The sequence below is a fragment of the Garra rufa genome, chromosome 17, assembly GCF_049309525.1.
Source record: "Garra rufa chromosome 17, GarRuf1.0, whole genome shotgun sequence".
NCBI classification, from domain to species: Eukaryota; Metazoa; Chordata; class Actinopteri; order Cypriniformes; family Cyprinidae; genus Garra; species Garra rufa.
Window position 1 is genome coordinate 7,293,286 of NC_133377.1, and position 26,249 is coordinate 7,319,534.

The 26,249-nt window shown below is 35.9% G+C and overlaps 2 protein-coding genes across 2 annotated transcripts; one reads left to right on the forward strand and one right to left on the reverse strand.

Annotated features, from left to right (window-relative positions):
• Positions 1-594: 594 nt before the first annotated feature.
• Positions 595-19,101, reverse strand: maco1a (macoilin 1a). The gene is made up of 11 exons (XM_073821779.1): positions 18,863-19,101; positions 17,184-17,325; positions 16,555-16,681; positions 13,948-14,071; positions 13,377-13,555; positions 9,588-10,080; positions 9,353-9,511; positions 6,607-6,789; positions 6,359-6,479; positions 4,157-4,331; positions 595-2,226 (listed from the first exon to the last, which is right to left on the reverse strand). The coding sequence occupies exons 1-11, from the start codon at positions 18,940-18,942 to the stop codon at positions 2,024-2,026; spliced, it is 1,986 nt and encodes a 661-aa protein (XP_073677880.1). The 5' UTR covers positions 18,943-19,101; the 3' UTR covers positions 595-2,023.
• A 62-nt stretch (positions 19,102-19,163) lies between these two features.
• srfbp1 (serum response factor binding protein 1) lies at positions 19,164-25,682 on the forward strand. The gene is made up of 3 exons (XM_073822033.1): positions 19,164-19,226; positions 21,316-21,978; positions 24,121-25,682. Exons 2-3 carry the CDS (start codon positions 21,337-21,339, stop codon positions 25,570-25,572), a joined length of 2,094 nt encoding a protein of 697 aa, XP_073678134.1. The 5' UTR covers positions 19,164-19,226; positions 21,316-21,336; the 3' UTR covers positions 25,573-25,682.
• Positions 25,683-26,249: the final 567 nt, after the last annotated feature.

Here is a 26,249-nt window from a genome sequence, read left to right on the forward strand (position 1 = left end):
AAAAACCTAATTTTATAAAATTTCATTTTTCAGCGATTTTGTATTTATTATATTTCAGTTTATATTTATTTTGTTTTATTTAATTTTAATTTTGTTGTTTTAGATGATGATAATAACCCTGCTGTCTTTTCACAAGGACAAATGACCAGATTTTTAGCCAATTAAATATTACATTAAAATTTATTTCATTGACTGCTGTAAATATTCATAAAATGTATAAACTTATCCAATGTATAAAGAAAATATAACTTTATCAAATTTTATTTTTAGTTTAGATTTTTTGCAATTGTTTTTATTTCTTTTTATATTTGATTGTTTTAGATGATGCTAATAACCCTGCTGTCTTTTCACAAGGATGGATGACCAGAATTAATCCAAAGTAATTTCTTGTGAATATTCATAACATTTTTAAAAATCAATAAAGATTTAAGTTACACCTATTAAATATTTAGAAGGCAAAGTGACAATAAAAGGAGTAAAAAACACAAACAAACTCCCCACAATGAGAAGTGATGTACTTGACACCCCCGTACACACACACACACACACACACACACACACACACACAAAACTTAAGAAATAAAAATCAAACAATGAGAAACAAAGGCGTGTTCTTTACTCTCCACAAAGTTTACCATAAAAACACCAAATGCAATCCACAGTAATACTTTCCCAAAGTAGACAAATAAAAAAGACAGCCCTGTTGTAAAACAAGGACTAAACCAAACAAGCATATTTTGCCTGCATCATGACACAAACCTTAAACCGCTGAAGAAGAAATGTCATGAAGCATTAATGGACTGATTTTTCAGTGTTGAATGACGTCTCTATGAAATGATGCATGGTTTGCATTATCTTCAATGAAATGAAATGGCGGAGGGCCAGAAATATTGGCACATTTTACCAAAATCAAACCATCAGCAAGTAATATAAAATGCAACAAGCATGTTAATGCAAATTAGAGACGTGACAGAAACGGCAGACCACTGATAACTACTAGATTGGAGTGGGCTTGCTGTTACCTGTATGGTTTTTCCCTGACAAAACACATGGCAACAAGAGGGCAGATGATTATAAATGCCACGCTGGGAAAAGACAGGTCATGTGGTGTGCTGACCAGTCAGATTGGGTGAATACGGCATGGGAGGTGTGTGAGAATACAAGATATTTCAAGGCACTGTGTAACATAACAACTGGCAAACAAGACATCATATGTTCAGCTTTTCAACTGGTTTCAACTAAACTCTATTTCAATTTTGTCCCGATAACAAAAAGGACTTGCATTAACCGGAAAATACGACAACATTCCCAAATATTTATGCAGCATTTTTGTCAACAAATACAACGTGAAAATCAGTCCCTTTTTAAATATCTGTTAAATTCCGTGTCTTTAACCTTCGAAAACAGCAACGGGAGGAACAGAAACCTCAAATATTTCCAAATCAGATCCAACATCTGTAATGAAATGCTTTTTACCTCCCTTGAAAAATAAAACAGAGAGTTGTACAATACTATGTTCATACTTAAACTGAAATGCATTCTTAGTCACTCCATTGCAACAAACACATTTTTCCAAAACAAATACTCATCTCATCTCAATACGTTTCCCTTTTCTTCTTACATTCGATAAACTTAAAGATGGTACGTTTATACCCAGGAGGTAAAAGAAGTCATGTCACCATTTCTGGCACATAAAACTGTTCAGATTCAACACAAAGATGAGAAGGTGCTAATAAAATCTCACAAAACGAATGGAGGATGACAAAAGAACCACAACATGTTGAAGTGCCATTACCAAGAAAAATTTCAGGTGTAAGAGCTTCCAAAAATAACCAGAAGGAGGGCAGTTCTGGTCAATGTGACATTCCCTTTACTAATTTTCTTCCTCTCCATTTCTCCACTTATTTTATTAACAACAAAGAACAGAGGAGGGGTGAGTCAAACAAAAATACTACCCCGTCCCATTGGTTTGCATACTGAACATCTTAGATCAAAGAGCAAAGTGGACAATGTGATTGGACTTTCACTTTTTGAGCGGCTGGTAGACGGAGGCATTGGGGTCCAAGCTGGAAGGACTGGTATCCATGAACTTGGAGGAGTAATGTGGGGTCACTGGGGTCATGCTGTTGGTCTCTGCCGAATAGGTGATGCTAGGCATGACCGCCATGACCTCTGCGATCTTCTGCTTCAGCTCTTTTATCTCCTGCTCCTTCTGCAAAATCTGACCTGTGAGCGGAAAAAGAAAAGATTAAGGGTGTGTTCACACTTGTCATGTTTGGTTTGATTAAAACTAACTCTGGTGTGATTGCTCAGTTCGGTTCATTTGAGTAAGTGTGAACGCTGCCATCTGAACCCTGGTCCGACACCGAACAAGCGGATCAAGAATGCTAAAAAGATGGGTCTCGGTCCGCTTCCAAACAAACTACGGTGCGGTTTGAATGAAATATGAATACAACACGGACCAAATACGTCTAAGCAACCCAAAAACAGGAAGTAATGACAAGATGCGGCTCTGTGCAACACAATTTCATGAAGAGAACAAGCAGCGTATCCAAAATAAAATGAGCAGAGGGCAAATTTAATTTACTGTACCCAGTGTCAACCATGTTGTTCATGTCTTTTTTTCCTTAGTCAAAAATAAATTAAAGGAACACTCCACTTTTTTTGGAAATAGGCTCATTCTCCAACTCCCCCCGAGTTAATAAGTTGAGTTTTACTGTTTTGAAAACCATTCAGCAGTTCTCCTGTTCTGGCGATATCACTTTTAGCATAGCTTAGCATAGATCATTGAATCCTATTAGACCAATAGCATCGCGTTAAAAAATGACCAACGAGTTTCGATATTTGTCCTATTCAAAACTTGACTCTTCTGTAGTTATATCGTGTACTAAGACCGGTGGAAATGCAAAGCTTCAATTTTCTAGGCTGATAAGATTAGGAACTACACTTCCATTCTGGCGTAATAGTCAAGGAAGTTTGCTGCTGTAATATGGCCGAAGCAGGAGCAGTAATACCACGCAGCACATGTGCAAATGCTAAACTAGCTGGGAACTCATTTCTGATAATACTCCGCCTGCTTTGGCCATATTACGGGAGCAAACTTCCTTGACTATTACGCCGGAATGGAAGTGTAGTTCCTAATCTTATCAGCCTTAGTACACGATATAACTACAGAAGAGTCCAGTTTTAAATACAACAAATATGGAAACTCGTTGGTCATTTTTGAACACGATGCTATTGGTCTAATAGGATTCAATGATCTATGCTAAGCTATGCTAAAAGTGATATCGCCAGAACAGGAGAACGGCTGAATGGATTTCAAAATGATAAAAATCAACTTATTAACTCGGGGGGAGTTGGAGAATGAGCCTATTTCCAAAAAAAGCGGAGTGTTACTTTAAGGTTTTTGAGGAAAACATTCCAGGATTTTTCTCCATATAGTGGGGATCAGCGGTTTGAAGGTCCAAATTACAGTTTCAATGCAGCTTCAAAGGGCTCTACATAATCCCAGTCCAGCAAAATGATTGTTCATTTTCTAAAAATAAAACTGTATATACTTTTTACCACAAATGCTCATCTTGCACTAGACTTCATGTTACATAATCGTGTTGGAAAGGTCACGCATGACGAAGGCAGAAGTACCAACTAGGGATGCACCGAATGATCGGCAACCGAAATTATAGATTGTAAATTATAGCGAACAATGACGTGAGGCAATCAAATAGAGGCGCACACTAATGCAGCAAACATGTCGACAGTGTCCAAAAAAGGTTTCCGAAAAAAAAAAAAAAAAGGCTGTCAGGTGATTTTAAAGTTAGCGGAGAATGAGATGGATTTTTTTAGTTCTTTGTTAGTATATTCTTAGTATATTCATTTTTTAGAAAATGGCCAATCATTTCGCTAGGCAAGACCCTTATTCCTCAGCCTGGATCGTGAAGAGCCCTTTGAAGCAGCATTAAAACTGCAATTTGGACCTTTAACCCATTGGCTACCATTGAAGTCCACTATATGGAGAAAAATCCTGGAATGTTTTCCTCACAAACCTTAATTTCTTTTCTACTGAAGACAGACAGACATGAACATCTTGGTGACACAAAAATAAGGAATTTTTTACTCTGCAAGTCAACTAATCGTTTAAGACAGGAAAGGAGCAGACCTTGAGCAATCTCTAGCTGTCTCTTGGCATCTCCGAGCGCTGAAAAGAGATCCAGTTTGATTCTGGTCTCAGCACTCAGACTGTTCTCTAGGTGCTGGGTCTTGTCCTGCATGGCCGACAGCGCTGACATCAGAACCTCGGTGTCCTTTTCGTTCTCCTTATATTTGCGCAATTCCTGCATATAGACAAACAAAGAGTTAAAGGGATGGTTCACCCAAAAAAAAAAAAAAACACCCTCATGTTGTTTCAAACCAGACCTTTCGAAACAACTTAAGATATTTTTGATGAAATCCGAAAGCTTTCTGAACATGCATAGACAGCAACACAGCTACCACATTCAAGGCCTGAAAAGTAGTAAGAACATTGTTAAAATAGTCCATTTGGCATCAGTTCAACCATACTGTTACGAAGCTACGAAAATACTTTTTGGGCTCAGAGAAAACAAAAATAACTACTTTATTCAAGAACTTATTTTCTTCCTTGTCAGTCTTCAACACGTGTTACTAAATTGTTGAAGTCATTACTTTTGTTTTCTTTGTGCTCAAAAAAGTATTCTCTTAACTTCATAAAATTATGGTTGAACCACTAATGTCACATGGACTATTTTAACAATGTCCTTACTACCTTTATGACTTTTAAATGTGGTAGTTGTGATGCTGTCTATGCAGGGTCAGAAAGCTCTCAGAGTCAGATTTCAACAATATCTTTTTGTGTTCCGACGATGAATGTCAGTAAATAATCATAGAATTTAGATTATTGGGGATTCATCTATGTTTTAGTCATATATATATATATATATATATATAATTTGATGTTTCGCTGAGTGAAATCGAATATTTTGATAAAAATAAATACAGGGTACATTTTTATCCATCTGAACAGTATAAAGCTGCTTCCAGACTTGAGAATTTGCAGACAATTATGTAGAAGATAAAGACTGTCCTAGGAATCAGGCCAAATATTAGTTGTCAAATACTGAGTTATTTGCTTATGAATCAGACTTCTTCCAGTTCATGACAAAATGATATTTCCTATTGACACACTACAGCAAAAGATAGAAATAACGGACTTAAAATCATTTATTAGCTGGTGAAAATACTAGTGTTCTAATAATTTTGGCTACCACTGTATACTACCTAGGGGTAGTAGATATTATCATAATTGTTCTTTACACAATATGCAATTTGACATTGAGGACAATGCAAAAACCAAACAAACACTTCCAGAGAGTGTGATATCAAATGTGATATTGATTTCATAAAACAGTCCAATAAACACAAAGTTAATATTAATTGACTTACATTGTAGACACAAGTTCCTGTTTTTGCTCTTTCATCAACAAAATTAGTTTTGAACAAAGCCACGGTGTTTCGTTACTGAATCAATCAGCTGTTTAAACAAATTGTTTGAATGTATGACTCAATGACTCACTCACGCTCATTTATCATAGTTTGTACAAAAATATGAATCAGCACAACAGTTTTAACACTGATAATCAGAATTTTAGATGTTAATTAATATTAAGCAAATAAGCATATCAGAATGATTTCTAACAGATCATGCGACTGGAGTGATGATGCTGAAAATTCAGCTTTGCATCACAGGAATAAATTACTTTCTATGTCTATATGTTAATTTTAACATATATGAACATAGAACTGTAATAATATTTCGCAGTATTGTATTTTTTACCCTATTTTTGATCAAATAAATGCAGCCTTGGTGAACATACAAGACTTCTTTCACAATCATTGAAAAAAATCTAAAAAAAAAAAAACAGACCCCAAACATTAGGAAAGGTGGTGTACACTATTAACTAGTTAAATAGTTATTTGGTTATTAAGTTAACATTAACCAAATTCCTTCATTGCCTCTAAAAAAAAAAAGAAGTTGGTTCAGTGGTGCAACAAGTTTTATTTAAAGAAAAATAACAAAGACAAATATTATTTTCTTTGGGTTTGGGCACTGATAAACTCTGCACACTGATACCAAAAGTAAGTACTAAATAAATACAAAAAAGAAATCTGTAAAGGAAGTAAACAGTCAATTTTAATTTCATGTTGATTTTAAATGTACTATCTTTTTTTTTTATTCTGAACCACGGTGTGACTCACAAGGCAATCCCTCCTTGAATGTTTTTTTCTAAATATTGCTCCTGGGAAAGCATATTAAAGCACCATGTCAGCAGGGGATCTGGCTTACTTGCGCTTTGAGCTCAAGCTCTCTGATTTGTTCCTCCTTTAGCTTCATGTCATGTGTGAGCTTCTTGCACTCCGACTCCAGCTCACGTATGCGGCTCCTCAGTGAGTCTGTGCACTCTCCTCTGTGAAGGGAGGCGAGAGTCAGGTCCACCAGCACAAGATGCATAAACACACATCTCCATATTACCATGTGAAGACTATTTCACAGAATTTCACTATTTTTGGCTGAATTATTTTTCTAAGTCTTACCTGGAGGCAGCTGCCAGAGCAACAGCACGTGCAGCTGTGGCCTCTTCCATCTTCTTTCTTTTCTTCTCTTCTGCAAGCTGCTTTTCCACCGCGGCTCGCGCTTCCTGTTCTGCCTTGAGCCGCTTCTCCAGCTGCACAATCGTTTGCTTGTCCTTCTGCTTGGCCTGGACGGCATTATGAAGCCTAAGACAGAGACGCACATAATCAACACTGGCACAAACAAATGCAGGTAGAGAGATGGAAATGTGCTTCTGATGATACAAACGGAGGTGTTACCTCAAGAAAATAATTAGGTAGTAGTGTACTGACAAACAACTACAACTGGTAGTTCAATATCATTTAAAGAGACATGCACTTAAACGGGTCTCTAGTGGTATGCAGAGGAATCACTAAATTAAATATAAATTAATTTTAAAACACCATAGAATTTCATTTAACCGTTGAGTGAAGTTTTTATCTTTTATTATATATTGTTTTTTTACATGTACCGTACAGTTTTTATTTAACCTACATTTAACTTAATTTAAGTTTATTTATCTGTTTGTAAGCACTGTGCAATGTTGATGTTCAAACTGTGTATTTACAGTGTTAAAGTGACGGACAACAATATATATTCTTATTAGGAATTACCTTTTTTGTCATATTGCTTTTAATTAGTTTCTTTGCTCTTAAATTATCATTGACTGTTCGCTTGTCTTGAGTAAGTTGGTTTGTATTTTTTTTTAGGCTTATATTAGTTTATTGTGATGCTGAAATTAATGAGAATTATGACATATTAAAGCAAAAATAACAATATTGTGATTATAAAGTCAAGCCCGACATTATTTATACCCCTGGCAAATTCTGACTTAAAGTTTACTTTCATTCAACCAGCAAGTTTTTTTTTTTTTTTTGGACCGGAAATGACACAGACTTCTCCCAAAAGATAATAAGATGTACAAATGTGCATCGCTGTGGAAAAAAATGTTTCTCAGCTTTTGTTTACATTTGAACAAAAAGTGGCATGTCCAAAATTATTCATACCCTTTGCAAACTGTCACAGTCCATGGGAAAATCCAAAGTTCTATACCATTCCAAAAAGTCCAAGCTGTTCTAAAGCATCCTAATTACCCTGATTCATTGGGAACAGCTGTTTTAATCAACTCAACAGGTGAAAACAGAAGCTCTCTGCTCTTGATTTGTGGACAGTCATGGCTAAGACAAAGGAGCTCACTGAGGACCTTTCGGCTGCGCATTGTGGCTGTCAGGAAAGGGCTATAAGACCACATCTAAATGTTGTGAAGTTCCAGTGGCTACAGTGCAAAGTATTCTTAAAAAATGCAAGACGTTCCACACCGTGAAAAATCTCAGAGGACGTGGTCGGAAGCCAAAAATGACACCTGTGCTGGCCAGGAGGATAGTAAGAGAGGTAAAAAAGAATCCATGGATCGCCACCAAGGCCATCCTGATGAATCTGGGCTCTGCTGGTGGCAACATCTCAAGGCAGACAGTCCAATGGACACTGCACACCGCTGGGTTCCATGGACGCAGACCAAAGAGGACACCTCCAGATAAGGCACATAAAAGCCTGCATAGCCTTTGCAAATGCTTATCTGGACAAAGAAGAAGACTTCTGGTCTTCTGTTTTATGGTCAGATGAAACAAAAATTGAATTGTTTGGCCACAATGATGTAGCCTTCATTTGGCATAAAAGAGGAGAAGCCTTCAACCCTAAGAACACCATCCCCACTGTCAAACATGGTGGTGGGAACCTAATGTTTTGGGGGTGTTTTTCAGCCGGTGGACCAGGGAACCTAATCACAGTAAACGGCACCATGAAAAAGGAGCAATACATCAAAATTCTCAACAACAACATCAGGCAGTCTGCAGAGAAACTTGGCCTTGGGCACCAGTGGACATTTCAGCACGACAACGACCCAAATCACACAGCAAAAGTGGTGAAGAAATGGTAAGCAGACAAAAACATTAACTTTTTGCAGTGGCCCAGCCAGAGTCCTGACTTAAATCCAATTGAGAATCTGTGGAGGGAGCTAAAGATCAGGGTGATGGCAAGGAGACCCTCCAACCTGAAAGAGTTGGAGCTCATCGCTAAAGATGAATGGGCAAAAATACCAGTGGATACATGCAAAAAGCTGGTCAGCAATTATAGGAAGCGTTTGATTGCTGTAATAGCCAATAAAGGCTTTTCTATTGATTACTGAGAAGGGTATGAAAAATTTTGGACATGCCACTTTTTGTTCAAATGTAAATAAAAGCTAAGCGTTTTTCCCACAATGATGCTTCTTGTACATCGTCTGATTATCTTTTGGGAGAAGTGTCATTTCCGGTCAAAAAAAAAAAAAAAAAAAAAACACTTGCTAGTTGAATAAAAAGTAACTAAGTCAGAATTTGCCAGAGGAATGAATAATTTTTTGGCTTTTTACTGTATATCATTACTGTGAAATAAAATGCATCATATCATAACTGGTCTAAATAACTATTTTAATTTTTTACAGGTGTATGCAGGAGTATATTATTGTCCCTACCTGTAACACGTTACATTTCTCAGCACTGACTAGGACTGACCAATCACAATCATGTGATTTCATTTCTTACATATTAAAATAACTGACACCAGTATTCACCCTTAATAAAAAAAACCACCACCTGTCTAATGGTCCCAAGTTAAACAGAGTCAGAGTCCCATGCCAAAAAGTGTTTTGCATATACAGGTAATCATCTGGGCTTCAAGCAGCCAATTTCTCACTTGTTCTGCAGCAACTCGTTTTCCTGGCGGAGTTGGCCGAGCTCAGAGCGCATGCTCCTCTCAGCACTGCTCAGAGAGCTGATCTGACTGCGCAGGTCTTGCTCCACCTGTCTGCTCGCCTGCAGGTCAGCCTTTAACTTCTTTATGTCCTGCTCAAGCCTGCCAGACAAAGAAAAACAGAATAAACAGGACGAACTCACTCCAATGGTTGAATCAGATGATAGTCTGCACTTACCGCACTAATGCATCTGGCTTACTGAGCTGGTTGTTAGGTATACAGTTCTCCATCAGATCTCTGTGAGGTGCAAGGTTCTTCCCTGCACACTTCTGTTTCTTTTCACTCCTGTTGGATGAGGAGGATGGCACGCTGCCATTGGTGGAGCTGTGGCTATGGGGGGAGGTGTTTTTGTAATGTTTGGAGGTGGCAGAGCCTCCGCATCCACCACCCACCTCCTCTTTCAAGAACAGGTTCTCGGCACTGCCGCCAAGCTCGTTGTTGAGTCTCTTAGTGTTTAGGTGGTTCTCCATATACTCAATGTCCTGTAGTTTAACATCCACAGTCTGTAGGATGTTGTTGTTTATTCCTATGTTGTGCTGCTGCTGTTTTTTGTCTTTGCCCTTGTCCTTATACTCCAGTTCAGGCAGAGAAATGGGCAACTTCTTAGTAGTAGCAGTGCCGTTCTGAGCCACTAACACAGAGTCTGCTTCAGACATGCCTTTTGAGGTGGCTGCCAAATCAATGAAAGAGATTAAGGTTAAAAGGCAATGCTGTCTGACTGGAAAGGCTGGAAAGCATCATGCAAATGAATAGGCAATGTACTACTACCATGCAACTGATATTATTTTTGCAGTGTTTAATGTGCACACTGCACAGTATGGAAATTCTCTGTATGCATGGAACACCTAGATACCATTAGGTAAAACATATGGTATGCATCCAAAACACAGAGCATCGAGTGCCGTTTCCTATAATACACTGCACTAAAGTTGACCCTTTCATTCCCAGTGTGATGAATTATTTTTTTAGTTAGTTGTTTAGACTTAGTTAATCCCTGAATAAAAAAAATTGTGAAAATTTCTGACCCCAATGTCATCTAAGATGTCTTTCTTTCTTCAGTTGAAAAGAAATAAGGTTTTAAAGGAAAACATTCCAGGATTTTTCTCCATATAGTGGACTTCAATTAGGATCAATGGGTTGAAGGTCCAAATTGCAGTTTCAATGGGGTGCTACACGATCCCAGCTGGGAGATAAGGGTCTTATCTAGCAAAATTATCTGTCATTTTCTATAAAAAAATGTAAAAAAAAAAGTACGTTTGTACGTCTTGCACTAGCTCAATTTCACACATTACATAATCACACTGAAAAAATGTCACACGCGGTTGGTTCTTTGTCTGTGTATTTCGGTTCAAAAAGGTTGGGTAGGGCAAAAAACTCTATGGGAAAATCCAAAGTTCTATACCATTCCTAATAGTCCAAGCTGTTTTAAAGCATCCTAATTTTCCTGATTCATTGGGAACAGCTGTTTCAATCAACTCAACAGGTGAAAAACAGAATATCTAAGATGTCTTTCTTTCTTCAGTTGAAAAGAAATAAGGTTTTTAAGGAAAACATTCCAGGCAAAAACAAACAAACAAAAAAAAAAAAAATCTCATTTGCTCCTCCAAGAACTCTTTTCTTTTTAAAAAAAATCATCCAACATCATTGTTTTACCTTTATTGTAAAGGGCTTTCTTTGCACGTTCACTTTGTAAACACTGAGTCGGTACTTCCGCCTACATCATGTGTGACCCTTTCAATACTGAGCTAGTGTAACATGAGCATTTGTGGTTAAAAAGCACATGCATTTATTTATTTTTTTGACCAATCATTTCGCTAAAAATCCTGGAAAATTTCTTTTCGAGTGAAGAAGGAAAGACATGAACATCGTAGATGAGACAGGGGTGAGTACATTTTCAGAAAATTTTAATTCTGGAGTGAACAAATCCTTTCATAAAACTGCAAAATAAATATGTTTATGACAACTGGTTTCCAATTGTTGAAACAGCCATGCAATAAATGTTGATAAAAATATTTAAAATGTATTATACTGTTTCACATAATAGATAAAAAATGCATACACTACTGTTTCAAGTTTGGTCTTTTATGCTCACTAAAAGCTGATAAGAAATACAGTACAAAACAGTTATATTTTTACAATAAAAAAAACTGTTTTTTATTTTAATAAATAATATCTTTCTATGGTGGCAAATCATCATTACTCCAGTCTTCAGTGTCACATGATCCATTATAAATTTTACTAATATGTTGCTTAAGAAACATTAATTATTATGTTGTACTATGCTGAAAACAGTGGTGTGGATTAATATATTTGTAATACATTACATTTTTAAGTAGGGCTGTCAAACAATTAATTGCGATTAATCACATACAAAAAAAAAGAGAAAAAAAAAAGAGTTTACCTAATATATGTGTGTTAAATGTGTATAATTTATTATTGATTATTCGCGATTAATCATTTGATTAATCTATTTCTCAGGATTCTTTGATGAATATAAAGTTAAAGAGCTACATTTATTAGAAATTTACATTTTTTGTAACATTATAAATGTCATTACTGTCACTTATCATACTCATACAATGAATGCACCCTTGCTCAGTAAAAAAACATTATAAATCTGATACTGAATACTGATGACTTTTGAATGGTAGTGTATGTAATTGCAGATTCTGCAATGTTATTTTCTGTTTAGTACTGACCTGAATAAGATATTTCACATAAGACGTTAACATATAGTCCACAAGAGAAAATAATAGTTGAATTTTTAATATGACCCTGTTCAAAAGTTTGCATACACTTAATTCTTAAAGGGATGGTTCGGAGTAGATTTGACTTCATTGCTATGCACTCCGAAGCCCATGTAAGTACCCCATCCGAAGTTTTTTTTACCTAGGTCAAACATTGAGGGAGATATCAGAGTTTTTCGAATGGCTTGCTACAGCCATACATGGAACATCTGATGCATCTCGTAAATTGCACCACTAAACGTGCACGTAATCTTACCAAACTTCTACAGTAGTGTAAATAGGGTATGTACTCACAAAACACTGCATTGGAAAATTTGTAAGTCCACCATGAGTGTATTAAAAACAACTGTTACCCGATCCCTACTAGTCTGAAAAACTACAAATGGCGACACGTCGACGTCACTTCCCTGGTTTGGGAAAAGCACGTAAAAGTCCACCTACTACGTTGACATGCAAACAGACGTAGTAGGTGGACTTTTACGTGCTTTTCCCAAACCAGGGAAGTGACGTCGACATTTCGCCATTTGTAGTTTTTCAGACTAGTAGGGATCGGGTAACAGTTGTTTTTAAGATGTTCCATGTACGGCTGTAGCAAGCCATTCGAAAAACTCTGATATCTCCCTCAGTGTTTGACTAAGGTAAAAAAAAACTTTGGATGGGGTATTTACATGGGCTTCGGAGTGCATAGCAATAAAGTCAAATCTACTCCGAACCATCCCTTTAAAACAGTGTTGTTACCTGAATGACCCAAAGCAGATTTTTTTTTATTTTTTGTTTAGTGACAGTTGTTCATAAGTCCCTTGATTATCCTAAACAGTTAAAACTGCCTACTGTTATTCAGAAAAATCCTTCAGGTCCCACAAATTCTTTGCTTTTTCAGCATTTCTGTGTATTTGTACCCTTTCCTACAATGAATGTATGATTCTGAAATCCATCTTTTCACACTGAGGACAACTGAGGAACTCATATGCAACTATTACAGAAGGTTCAAATGCTCACCGACGCTTTAGAAGGAAAAACGATGCATTAAGAGCCAGGGGTGTAAACTTTTGAACAGAATGAAGGGGTGTAAATTTTTCTTATTTTTCAGAAGATACTTGTTTGTTCCTCAGAACACAAAGTAAGTTAAATTTACCCTGATCTTCAAATTCAAAAGCTCTTAATGCAATTTTTTATTCTGAAGCGTCAGTGAATTTTTATAGTCAAACAGTTTTCTTACCTTCCTCTGTCTCTCGTTCCTGTCTCTGAAGCATCTGTTGTTCTGGAGGCAGGGCCTGCTGTAGAAGTTGCATGTAGAACTCATTTTCCTTTTGCACCTCTTTTTGTTTCCGCAGACGCATCTTATAGCTCACATAACTCTTGAATCCGAAGCCCAGCGTCACCACGGGATAGCCAATGCTGCAGTGAAAGGGTTAGAACAACATGTTAGAGAAAACAGAAAAAAACATGATTGTACAACTAGTGATGACTCAACATCAGACACCTTCAGATAATGGCAACGCTCCCATTTGCTGCTATGGAGACGCCACCAGCGTGTTTACAAATACAAAGCTGACTTCATGTGTTATAAGTAGTACAGTTACATCATCTATGTTTAATAATCAAAAATCTGTGAAGCATAATGTGGCGTGACTGTGTGCTTGAGGAGATATTTCATCCAAAAGAAAAAAATGACAAAACCTTCTTTCTTACATGGAACTCAAAAGGATGCATTGTGAAGGAATCTGCACTCTTTTGCTTTTTTGTTGTTTCGAAAAGAGCAGAATGAACATTTCTTCTCTTTTGCTTACCAGTGAGCTGCAAACGGACGGCAAAGGTCTACATGAAAATGTTTCAGATCCTTGAATCGGATGGCTGCTTCGATGTAGACAAAGAGAATCCAAAGAGAGACAGTCGGCAGACAAACACCTCGCTCTGAAAATAGAACGAGAGAGAGAGGGAAAATTATGTATAATGTTTGACAATTGATCTCTAGCCTGCTGTTAATAGTTATGACATTCTTACAGGGTATCTAGGAATGCATAATTCCTCAAACTATAATGACATCTAGCCCATTAGTGACCTTCAGAGACATCAGACATTGCAAAAGTTGTAAAAAAGGCCACTGGATGTTTGGAAGATCAATAACGTCACACAGGTTTGACAAAACAAGCTATAGGCTGCAAACAAAACCCTTGTTCGCTGAAAGTACCCTCTCTTGTTGAGACACGCTGCAAGTTGTGTGTCAGCAGGAGCAATCACAGTCCCAGCTCAAGGCATATTGAAGCCATTTTCAAGGAACAATCACTCAGTGTCAGCAATTCTTTTCCTTCTTTGTCCAGAGGTATCACTGAATCGACCCAAGTAGAGGACATATAATGACCGGAGCACTCGAAAATCCATCAAAGATCTCTACTGTTTACTCAGAGTTCAAATACAAGACCAATGCAAATCTCTACATGGAAGCATATACAGTTGAAGTCAAAAGTTTACATATCTGCAAAATGTTAATTATTTTACCAAAATAAGAGGAATCACACAAAATGCATGTTATTTTTTTTATTTAGCACTGACCTGAATAAGATATTTCACATAAAAGATGTTGACATATAGTCCACAAGAGAAAATAATAGCTTAAATTATGAAAATGACCCTGTTCAAAAGTTTACATACACACTGAATGATCCACAGCTATGTTTTTTTTGCTTTAGTAATAATTGTCCATGAGTTCATTGTTTGTCCTGAACAGTTAAACTGCCTGCTGTTCTTCAGAAAAATCCTTCAGGTCCCACAAATTCTTTGGTTTTTCAGCATTTTGAAATATTTGAACCCTTTCCAACAATGACTGTATGATTTTGAGATCCATCTTTTCACACTGAGGACAACTGAAGGACTCATATGCAACTATTACAAAAGGTTCAAATGCTCACTGATGCTTCAGAAGGAAACAATGCATTAAGAGCTGGGATGAAATGAAAAAAAATATATATATATTTAGGTAAAATGCACATCCTCATTACATTCAAAAGTTTAAACCGCCTGGCTCTCAATGCACTGTTTTTTCCTTCTAAAACATCAGTGAGTGTTCGAATCGTCTGTAATAGTTGCATATGAGTCCCTCAGTTGACCTCAGGGTAAAAAGATGGATCTCAAAATTATACAGTAATTTTTGGAAAAGGGTACAAATACACAAAAACGGTTACGAATTTGTGTGACCTAAAGGCAACTGAACTGAAACAAGGGACTCATGAACAACCATCACTTAAAAAAAACCAAACAGCTGTGGATCATTCAGATAACAACACAGTATTAAGAATCAACTGTATGTAAACAGGGTCTTTTTTATAAATTCAACTATTATTTTCTCTTGGACTATATGTAAACATCTTATGTGGAATATCTTATTCGGGTCAGTAAATTAATAAAAAATAACATGCATTTTGTATGATCCCTCTTATTTTGGTCAAATAATTAACGTTTTGTAGATTCTGCAAGGTGCATGTAAACTTTTGACTTCAACTGTATATTCAGCAAGTATGCATTAAATTGATTAAAAGTGTCCTTTATATTCTATTCAATTATTTGAATTTCTGAAAAAAAAATTAATCAGCATAACCGTTTTCAAAAATAATAAATGTTTCTTACGCATTAAATAAGCATATTAGCATGTTTTCCGAAGGATCACGTGACACTGAAGACTGAGTAATGAAGTTAAAAATGTAGCTTTCCATCACAGAAATAAATTATATTTTAAAATGTACTCAAATTGAAACAATATTTTAAATTGTATTATTATGTCATAATATCACAGCTTTACTGTATTCTTTTAAAAATGTTGTGTTTCAAAAATAAGTGCTTTGAAATAAATATTAATTAAAAAAAAGAAATCACTTGCTCATATTTTTCTTTTACGCAATAATCAAACATATTCAAGATGAGGGACTATCTAGAGAGATTTAAATGGTATCATTTGCATAAGAAAAGCCCTTTCAACATCTCCCTCTCTAGTAACTGCCAATAAAGTGAACAGTTGCGTAATATTTAGCAGAATACTCCTCATTTATTCCACTAAATAATCAGCAACAAAGGCTTCAGGGCACTTACTAGCTAGCAAAACTTATGACAGAGCATTTCATGGACAGAAATGTGCAACAAACTGAGACAGTTTGAAATCAAATAAGAACATTTTCTTGGTTTCTGAAAGCACAACTGGATACACATGTCTGCATTGGTCAATAGAAGCCTAAGGCAGATTGTGCAACTTTTGGTTACATGATAGAGCATTGCTTTCGCAAGCACATTTCTTCCATGCGTTCTCTTAGTGTTCTCTGACATTCAGTCAACTCTAGTGTGTAAGCAGCCTTAGTCTTAGCCGTACTCATGGAAAGTTGGATGGGGCTTGAGTGATGTTGGCCTACCTGTATGCCACACGTACTGTACCCAGACATATGTGCTGGCGGCAAAGAACAGCCATTGCTTGGGGATGAACAGGAGGCAGATGATGTCTGATGTGAATGCGACACATACAAAGAACACAGAGAACGCCTGTGGAATCAGACGAGAAGTGGAGAGATGAGATTTAACCAGCACTCAAAGACATTTGTGACCCTGGACCACAAAACCAGTCTTGAGTAGCACAGGTATATTCACAGCAATAGCCAAAAATACATTGTATGGGTCAAAATGATCGATTTTTCTTTTATGCCAAAAATTATTAAGATCATGATCCATGAAAATATTTTGTAGCATAAATATATAAAAACGTAATTTTTGAAGTAATATGCATTGCAAAGAACTTCATTTAGACAACTTTAAATGCGATTTACTCAATGTTTAGATTTTTTTTTTTGCACCCTCAGATTCCAGATTTTCAAATAGTTGTATCTCGACCAAATATCCTAAAATACCATGCATCACCGAAAAGCTTGTTTATTTAGATTTCAGATGATGCTTAAATCTTTATGACTGGGTTTTGTGCTCCAGGGTCACATTTACAAAAAACCAAACAGAGAGTGAGCCATTAGTTGGGTTTCTGTCAAATACTCACCAGTCCTTGATATCTAAAGGAATCGTAAACGCTCCTGATGAAAAGCCAGAAAGGCCACAGGTACTCGAACCTGAACTCCAGCACAAAGTCGGCCAGCAAAACCAGCACCCAAACAACCAGGAACTTCAGGTACAGGAAGGTACTGCCAGATAAAGAGAAATCATAAGAATCACAAAAATGAAATTATGAAATCTAATGCAAACGCTCATTATAAATAAACTTTGATTACTTTTTTCAGTCATCTATAATTACTGCATATAAGCACTTTAAAAATTATTTCTAAGGTAGGATTTCTATCAATATGTCAGGTATGAGTTTTGTTTAAATAAATTATAAAAATAAATAAATATATATATATATATATTTTTTTTAAGTAATTACATTTTAATTAAATGTTATACTTATTTATGACCCTTGACCACAGGTATATTTGTAGCAATAGCCAAAAATGCATTTTATGAGTCAAAATTATCGATTTTTCTTTTATGGCAAAAATCATTAGAACATTAAGTAAAGATCATGTTCCATGAAGATGTTTGGTAAATTTCCTACCGTAAATATATCAAAACTTAATTTTTGATTATTATGCATTGCTAAGAACTTCATTTGGACAACTTTAAAGGTGATTTTCTCAAAATTTTCTTAGGTGATTTTTTTTTTTTTTTGCACCCTTAGATTTCAGATTTTTAAAAAGTTGTATCTCGACCAAATATTGTCCTATCCTAACAAACATACATTAATGGAAAGCTATTAATCCAGTTTTTAGATGATGTAGAAATCTCAATTTAAAAAAATTGACCCTTATGACTGGTTATGTGGTCCAGGGTCACATTTGCGTCCAAAAGTCTCCAAAAAGACAACATATAATGGAAAATTCTACATCTGTGAGCATCCATGCATAACCATAGAAATTTACATTCACTGTAGTCCATTTCCATGACTGTTAACGTATCACATTTCTCTGACTCTTCCAGTTCTCTTCCTGACATTTTTAACCGAAAGAACCTCATATATTAAAACTATTCAAATAGTTCAGATCTTAATAGTGTGTATACATACACTCATTTTTCAGATTGGATCGCAGATATAAGACCTCGGCCAACACAGTGTCATGTGGAACAAATTCACACTTATCTAAACATTTCTAGAACAATCTAAAAACAACCAATTTGTATAGGACTGCCTTTGTAACATTCACCTGGCAGCTGGCATCTATAGAAAACAGTGTATGTGTCAAAAACATGATAACCATTTTTTATACCACTGTAAAACCCAGCTAAAGTTTGTAGCTGGTTTCTTATAGACCAACAACAATCTAGCCACCAAGCTGGTTTTATATTATAGCTGGTTAACCAGTTACCATGATCCAAAACACATTTGCACAAGCTGGATCTTCCAGCAAAGCATTGTTATGATGGCTATAAAAGACAACTGCATAAGAACATTCATGACATGGCCAGTACTATATGTACTGCTTCTTATTTCATAGTCTGCACTACCGAAGCCTATGGATGATACAGAAAAGCCAGCATCCACACATATGTTACACGCTGAGGCCGGAGTGAATGATCACACTGAACTGTCATCTGTATCTGAGTATGACAGCTCATATACGGCCGAGCTCAATACTGAGACGCCATTACGGTGCGGTCGGTGGCCGGGAGCTTCTCCGTCCGTACCTGCTGTGAATACCCTCGGTGATTCGGTTCCGTTTCAACGGGCGACGGAGTTTGCTGCAGTCCGCATTGCGCCGCTTCATTCTCCACCCTTTAGATTCCTATAACTTTGAACACTCGAGGGGAAACTACGTGACCGTCCTAATACTGATGCGCATCGCTACGCGAATGCGGGACTGTTAGTGTTTTCCTTCTAGGAGACACAAAGAAATAAATAAAAACACTCTGCGTGAGGCCCTCCCATTTTTATTCTGGACGCATCGTGACGTAACGACGCCGTTGAGCTGCGCGCTACGTTCTCAATGCAAGATGGCGGCGTCCTGAGCAGACAACACTTCTGTCTGATTTTTGTGTTTATTTTGTAGAGGTAAGTGCTAGAATTGACATAAACGGTGGATGTGATGATTTTCATAATAATAGTGAAGTAAACTAGTGGCATTTTGAGCAAACGAGGTGTTTTTACATGGAGCACTTTGAATCGCTTCAACACATGCCTTTAGCCATGCTTGATGAGAAACATGAGTTTATTGACATGTCGCAAGAATACATTATTATTTTAAATAACATTCATGTCATTTTAAGTTAAAATCATGTAAGTGTTATGACTGTTTATTATGAGTAGTTTAGTGGATCAGATTATGTCAACATTGTATTTGCGTTTCATGATATTGCACAGTACTCAGTTTTGTTACAAAATACGTACACAAACGTTTTACTTGTCATGTTATTGCGTTGTTGTGATTTCATTCATATGATTTTTTTTGCAATGATGTAAATATCTACTGAGCAATCATTTTATGACACTCTGTTACCTGTTTTTAAAAGTGTTTTGTTTCAGAACCTTTTTAACATTCATAGAAATAAGTTGTTTTTTGATCAAAATGTTTAAGATGATGTACACAGACATGCAATACTGATGCAATATGAGCACTGTGCAATACAATGTTATGTTGTGATAAAAATTCAGATTTTTATAAAAAAACTTTCACATAGGTACAATAATATCTATTAATATAATACATATACATATTATACATATTATTGTAGTATAGTAATATATTTCCATATCCACATGAACAAAATGAGCCCACATTAAAAAATTGTATAAGTGAAAATTGAGTTTTACATACATATAATAAAACAGGATATTTGAAGCCTGTGATTGGATACAGAAAACAAGACAAAAACAGTGGTTTGACCACAACAAAACAAACACTTTCTATGTATATATATATGTGACCCTGGACCACAAAACCAGTCATAAGGTTAAATTTGACAAAACTGAGATATATACATCACATGAAAGCTCAATAAATAAGCTTTCTATTGGTGTATGGTTTGTTATGATAGGACAATATTTGGCCGAGATACATCTATTTGAAAATCTGATATATATATATATATATATATATATATATATATATATATATATATAAAGGTTTTTCTATTTTATTCAGGGATGCATTAAATTTCTCAAAAGTGACAGTAAAAACATTTATAATGTTACATGTATAGATATTTATAATGTTAAAAGTATAACATAATAATGTCAAATAAATTATTTTTTTATACTAAATTTGATTATATTTAGTGTTAATACGTTTATACACTGCCAGTCAAATGTTGTTAAATAGTAGGATTTTTAATGTTTAAAAAAACAACAACTCTGCATTTATTTGATCCAATGTACAGCAAAAACAGTAACATTTTGAAATATTTGTACTATTTCAATTAACTGTTTTCTATTTGAATATTTTTTTAAATTGTAATTTATTCCTTTGATTTCAAAGCTGAATTTTTAGCATCATTGCTCCCATCGATCCTTCAGAAATCATTCTAATAATCTGATTTGCTGCTCAAAAACAGTCATTATTATTATTATTTTTTTATGTTGAAAACAGATAAGATTAGAATTTTTTTAGGTTTCTTTGATGAGTAAACGTTCAGAAGAACAACATTTATTTGAAATAGAAATCTTTTGTAACATCAAAGAATATTGATAATATTAATTAAAGATGTTTCTTGACCAGCAAATCAGAATATTAGAATGATTTCTGAAGGATCACGTGACACTGAAGACTGGAGTAATGATGCTGAAAGTTTAGCTTTGTTCACAGGAAAAAATTTGAAAATATATTAAAATAAAAAAAAACACAATGTTACTGCATTTGCTGTATTTTCAAACAGATAAATACAGGCTTGGTGAGCAGAAAATAATTCTTAACAAAACATTAAAAATCTTACTGTTCAAAAACTTTTGACTTTTGATATATTTATAGCAGTAGTATTTCTGTGACAAATTCTTTGTGTTTTTGAGTAAGTAACAGCTCAGCGTTGAAATTAAAAATGTTAAGATTGCACGGCTTGATAGTGATTATATTAAAACATCAAAACATAACCATAAAAAGCACTTTTCATTGGCACACTTACACCACTTGTTGCTTTTCTCATTTCAGCTTTTCAGAAAGTACATAAAGATGCCTAAAGTACTGAACCTCAGCAATGAGGTGGTCAAGATGAGGGTGGAGGTTAAAAGGGTGAAGGTTCAACTCATCAGGAAACTCAACCGTCAGATCTTAGTTCTGGAGAAGAAGAAAGGAAGTGAGGCAGACTTGGAGAAGCTCCGCAGGCGAGCGGACAGACTTCGGGAGGAGATCTCTGAGCTGAAATGTGTCGCACCTGACAGCGTCACCAAGGCCGCCCTACGGACGGACATCAGCTTTGAGAAAGTGTGCCGGAATACAGAGGCCAGCCTATCTGAACGAGCCATCGCCCGCATCGCCACGCACCCACAGTTCAGCAAGAAAATCCAGAGCATAAAGGCAGCCATCAAAGCCTTCAAAGAAGAACGAACAAATTTAATTAAAGGAAAAAAACAAGCAGAAAGTGCCCCGTCACAAAATCAGTCACAGACAGACGGTGGTGGTGATGTGGGCTCAAAGAAATCGAATGATGAAGATAATGAGGAGAAACTAGAAGAGGATGAGGGTGATAAAAAGACAGATGAAGACAGAAAAGAGGAGATTGATGTTTCCTCACAGGAAAGCCAGAAGACAAGTCAAGAGACAATAAATGAACAGACCAAACAGTGCCAGAATGAAAAATCACTAACAGTTGAGGTAAGTGTATTCTAAGTGGTGTTTGTAAAATTATTTTAGTTTAGATTCCAAAACAGTCTAATGAAACACACAGTGTCCGATTATACAATAAAACATTCTTCAGATAATGTTAAAGGGATAGTTCGCCAAAAACTAAAAATTGTCATTAAGTACTCACCCTCATGTCCAAACCTATATGACCTTCGTTCATCTTCGGAACACAAATTAAGATATTTTTGATGAAATCTGAGAGCTTTAAACACATTCACATTTGTTTGCGCACAAAAAGTGTTCTCACAGCTTCATAAAATTACAGTTGAGCCACTGATGTCACATCCACTGTTTTAACAATGTCCTTACTATGTTTCTGGGTCTGGGAACATTTCAGTTATGTTGCTGATTATGTAGGGTCAGAGTGCTCAGGTTTCATCAGAAATACCTCAATTTGTGTTCCGAAGATGAACAAAGGTCTTACGGGTTTGAAGCAATATTAAGGTGAGTAATAATGATTTTTGGGTGAACTATTTCTTAAAATGAACCGTTCACCCAAAAATTCACTGGAAATTTCCCTCAGCACACTTTGAAATCAAATATGGTGTCTCAGGACCAAACTTCATTTGGCGAAAACCATGACAATAATGTTACTATAATCTGGCAACACTGTTGATAGATGAGTGACGTTATCTAATTAATTTTGAGTGGCCATGGCCAATTTCCATATCCACGTTACAACGACAACATGATGCTGAAAGTCAAAAAATAACCAGAAAATTTGAAATTGTAAACCTAAGAATCTTTTTTTGCTGACATATGCAGTTGAAGTCAAAAGTTTACACATACCTTGCAGAATTTGCCAAATACAAAAATAAGAGGGATCATACAAAATGTAATTTTTTTTATTTAGTACTGACCTGAATAAGATACTTAAAATACAAAGCTGAGTTGTATGCATCATATGAAAGCTCAATAAATAAGCTTTCTATTGATGTATGGTTTGTTAGGATAGGACCATATTTGGCCGAGATACATCTATTTGAAAATCTGGAATCTGAGGGTGCAAAAAAATCTAAATACTGAGAAAATCACCTTTAAACTTCTCCAAATTAAGTTCTTAACAATGCATATTACTAATCAAAAATTACATTTTGATATATTTATAGTAGGAATTTTACAAAAAATCTTCATGATCTTTACTTAATTTCCTAATAATTTTTGGCCTAAAAGAAAAATCAATAATTTTGATCCATACCATGTATTTTTGGCTATTGTTACAAATATACCCCAGCGACTTAAGACTGGTTTTGTGGTCCAGGGTCACATATAGTCCACAAGAGAAAATAATTAATTATAAAAATATCCCTGTTCAAAAGTTTACATACACTTGATTCTTAATACTGTGTCGTTACCTGAATTTTTTTTAGTAATAGTTGTTGATGAGTCTCTTGTGTGTCCTGAACAGCTAAACTGCCTGCTGTTCTTAAGAAAACACAAATTCTTTTTTTTTTCTTTTAATTTAGTTATTTCAGCATTGTTGTATATTTAAACCCTTTCCAACAATGACTGTATGATTTTGAGATCCATCTTTTCACACTGAGGACAACTGAGGGACTCATATGCAACTATTACAGAAGGTTCAAACACTCACTGATGCTCCAGAAGAAAAAACGATGCATTAAGAGCCAGGGGTGAAAACTTTTTAAATTTGAAGATCAGGTTAAATGTATTTTTTTTTTTTTTTTGGGAAACATGTAAGTATCTTCTGAAGGGCAGTACAAAAATGAAAAAAAAAAAAAAAGATATTTAGGCAAAATAAGAAAAATGTACACATGTCAGCACCTTACATTAAGGTTAAACAATTATTATGATGCAGATAAAACTGTATGCACAGTGCAAATGAGAACCTTCCCAATAAAAAATGTTGCAGCTGCTGTTTATAAAATAAATATCTGCAGGACAGATTCTCTTTGCTGTACTGAAATCATACAGAACCATGACCCCAAAACTGAGGTAAATACTTCAGAAATTCAATTTTGTGTTCAAGAGGAAAACAACAGAATACAGGTTTGGAATGAAGATGAGTAAATAATAAAAGAATGTTCCTTTACAGATGAATTATTCCATTGAAACTCTTTTTATTGATGAAGGTTATTCTGTCTCTTACAGGAATCATCCAAAACGGTCAGCATCCCAGAGGAGGTGATCAGAATAAGAAAGATAGTGAAGAGGACGAGGCTAATGGTCATCAGTAAAATGGTGAAGAAAGCGGCTATTCTGAAGAAGAAGAAGGGTAAGGAAAACCAAGAGAGAACAGCGGAAATCCTGAAAGAAATCCAGGCTTTAAGAAGCCTTAAACTGGATCAGGTGACCACGGCAGCACTTCAGGAGAATGCTGATTTTGAGAAGGTTTTGCAGGACCCTCAGGCGAGCCCAGTGGACAGAGCCATCGCCCATATCGCCACACATTCCCGCTTCATCAACAAGCTTCAGCAGGTCAAAGAAGACATCAAAGAAGAAAAAGCAAAGGCTGCTAAGGTTGAGGAGAAGAAAACTTACGGTTTAGAAGATATGGTGCTGTCTGAGAATAAAGATGAGGAATCAGAGGATGACCAAAGAGACAGCGAAGAGGATGGTGATGTGGTAGAGGAAAAATTGAACAGACCTACCACTGAGATCCAAAAGCCTAACATTGCAGAGCCAACAGCAAGAACAGACAATGGTCTTGTAAAGGTGCCACCATCCAAGATTATTCCAGCACCTTCAGAAAAGCCCAAAAGGGTTGAAGCTAAATTACAGAAAGTAGAGGCCACGGCTCCCAAAGTCCTAAGTTCTTCTGAAAAGTCTTCAACTGTAAGCAAGAACAACATTAGTAAAGAAAGCAAAGAAACGAAGACCACCTCAAAGCCACAAAAGAAACCAGACCTACCTGAGACCAAGAAGGTTGAACCAGAAAAGGATGATGAAGGGAGTGATTTATCAGATGAGGAGGAGGAAAAGAAGGAATATTTTGATGATAGCACAGAAGAACGTTTCCATAAGCAGTCGTCTCAGTCTGAAGAGAGTGACGATGATGACTTCTTTCTGGGCAAAGTTAGCAAATTCAAAAAACGGAAAAGTACCCAAGGTACAGTCAAGGAGAAAAAGACTGAAAAGGAGGTCACCGGCAAACCTCAGGAGACAAACCTTGGCAAATTACAGTCTGTGTTTTGCTCAGCGTTGTCCAAATCTAGCGTCTCCTCTCAGAAAGCAAAGTCTGGCCCTCGCATTGATGGCCCCAGACGTCCTCGACTGCACAACCTGAAGAAAGGTCCTAAAGCTAGGATGAAAGCACCTCAAGATAAAGCTCAAGACCTTGGCGCTGACAATAGAACGGGTGCATTCAAACCCAACAGACAGACTTTTAAAGATGCTGAACAAAAGCAAGCAGGACCTTCGGGGGCAGGGAGGGGAAGGCCACAGTTTGAGCAGAACCGGAATCCAAGAGGTCCACCTAGCAGGATGTTTGACCCACCCCAGCAGTCCCTTCATCCCTCATGGGAGGCAAGCAAGAAGAGAAAAGAACAGCAGGCACAAATCACAGCGTTCCAAGGGAAAAAGATCAGATTTGATGATGATTAGGAAATGTTTGTTCAAATTCATTTGATGCATTTATATTTTAAAATATAAAAAATAGTTCCTGTTAAACTGTTTACTGTGAATTTGTATTAAAACACAGATGTAAAACATAATTGTTCTTTGCTTCCTCACAGTGTTTAAAGCCAGTGTGAATTTCCTGTCGTGTCTACTACTTATTTTATTATTGTTATTTGTTACACAGATTTTTCCCCCCACATATAGTTCCAGTTTTTCAGTTGCACAGTTAAAAACTTCCAAGTACTCATAAGTATCGTTGATATTAACCGTATATTACGGCCAATTTGATTGTATTTCAAAAACTGGAATACTAGTTTTAAGGTTTTATACAACTGTACATAAAATGATCTGCCCATAGCATAACCTTGATGGGTGTGGAAAGTAGATTTAAAATAAATTCCCTCTAAATTAAGTATTTTACTATATTTTATTCAATATTTATTATTATTTAAAATTATTTTTGTTAATACACTACCAGTCAAAAGTTTTTAAACAGTATTTTAATGTTTTTTTTTTTTTTTTTAAAGAAGTCTCTTCTGCTCACTTATTTGATCTACAGCTAAAACAGTAACATTTTGAAATATTTGTACCATTTAAAATATCTGTTTTCTATTGGAATATATTTTAAAACAAAATTAATTTCTGGAATTTCAAAGCTGAAT

Bases quoted from the DNA above. Each gene is read 5' to 3' on its own strand.
- maco1a (XM_073821779.1), bottom strand. From the start codon at position 18,942: ATGAAGCGGCGCAATGCGGACTGCAGCAAACTCCGTCGCCCGTTGAAA. The intron at 6,480-6,606 runs GTAAGACTTAGA...CTCCCTTCACAG, and splicing joins GCTCTGGCAGCTGCCTCCAG to AGGAGAGTGCACAGACTCAC. The intron at 4,332-6,358 runs GTAAGCCAGATC...GTCTATATGCAG, and splicing joins AGCTTGAGCTCAAAGCGCAA to GAATTGCGCAAATATAAGGA.
- srfbp1 (XM_073822033.1), top strand. From the start codon at position 21,337: ATGCCTAAAGTACTGAACCTCAGCAATGAGGTGGTCAAGATGAGGGTG. The intron at 21,979-24,120 runs GTAAGTGTATTC...TGTCTCTTACAG, and splicing joins AAAAATCACTAACAGTTGAG to GAATCATCCAAAACGGTCAG.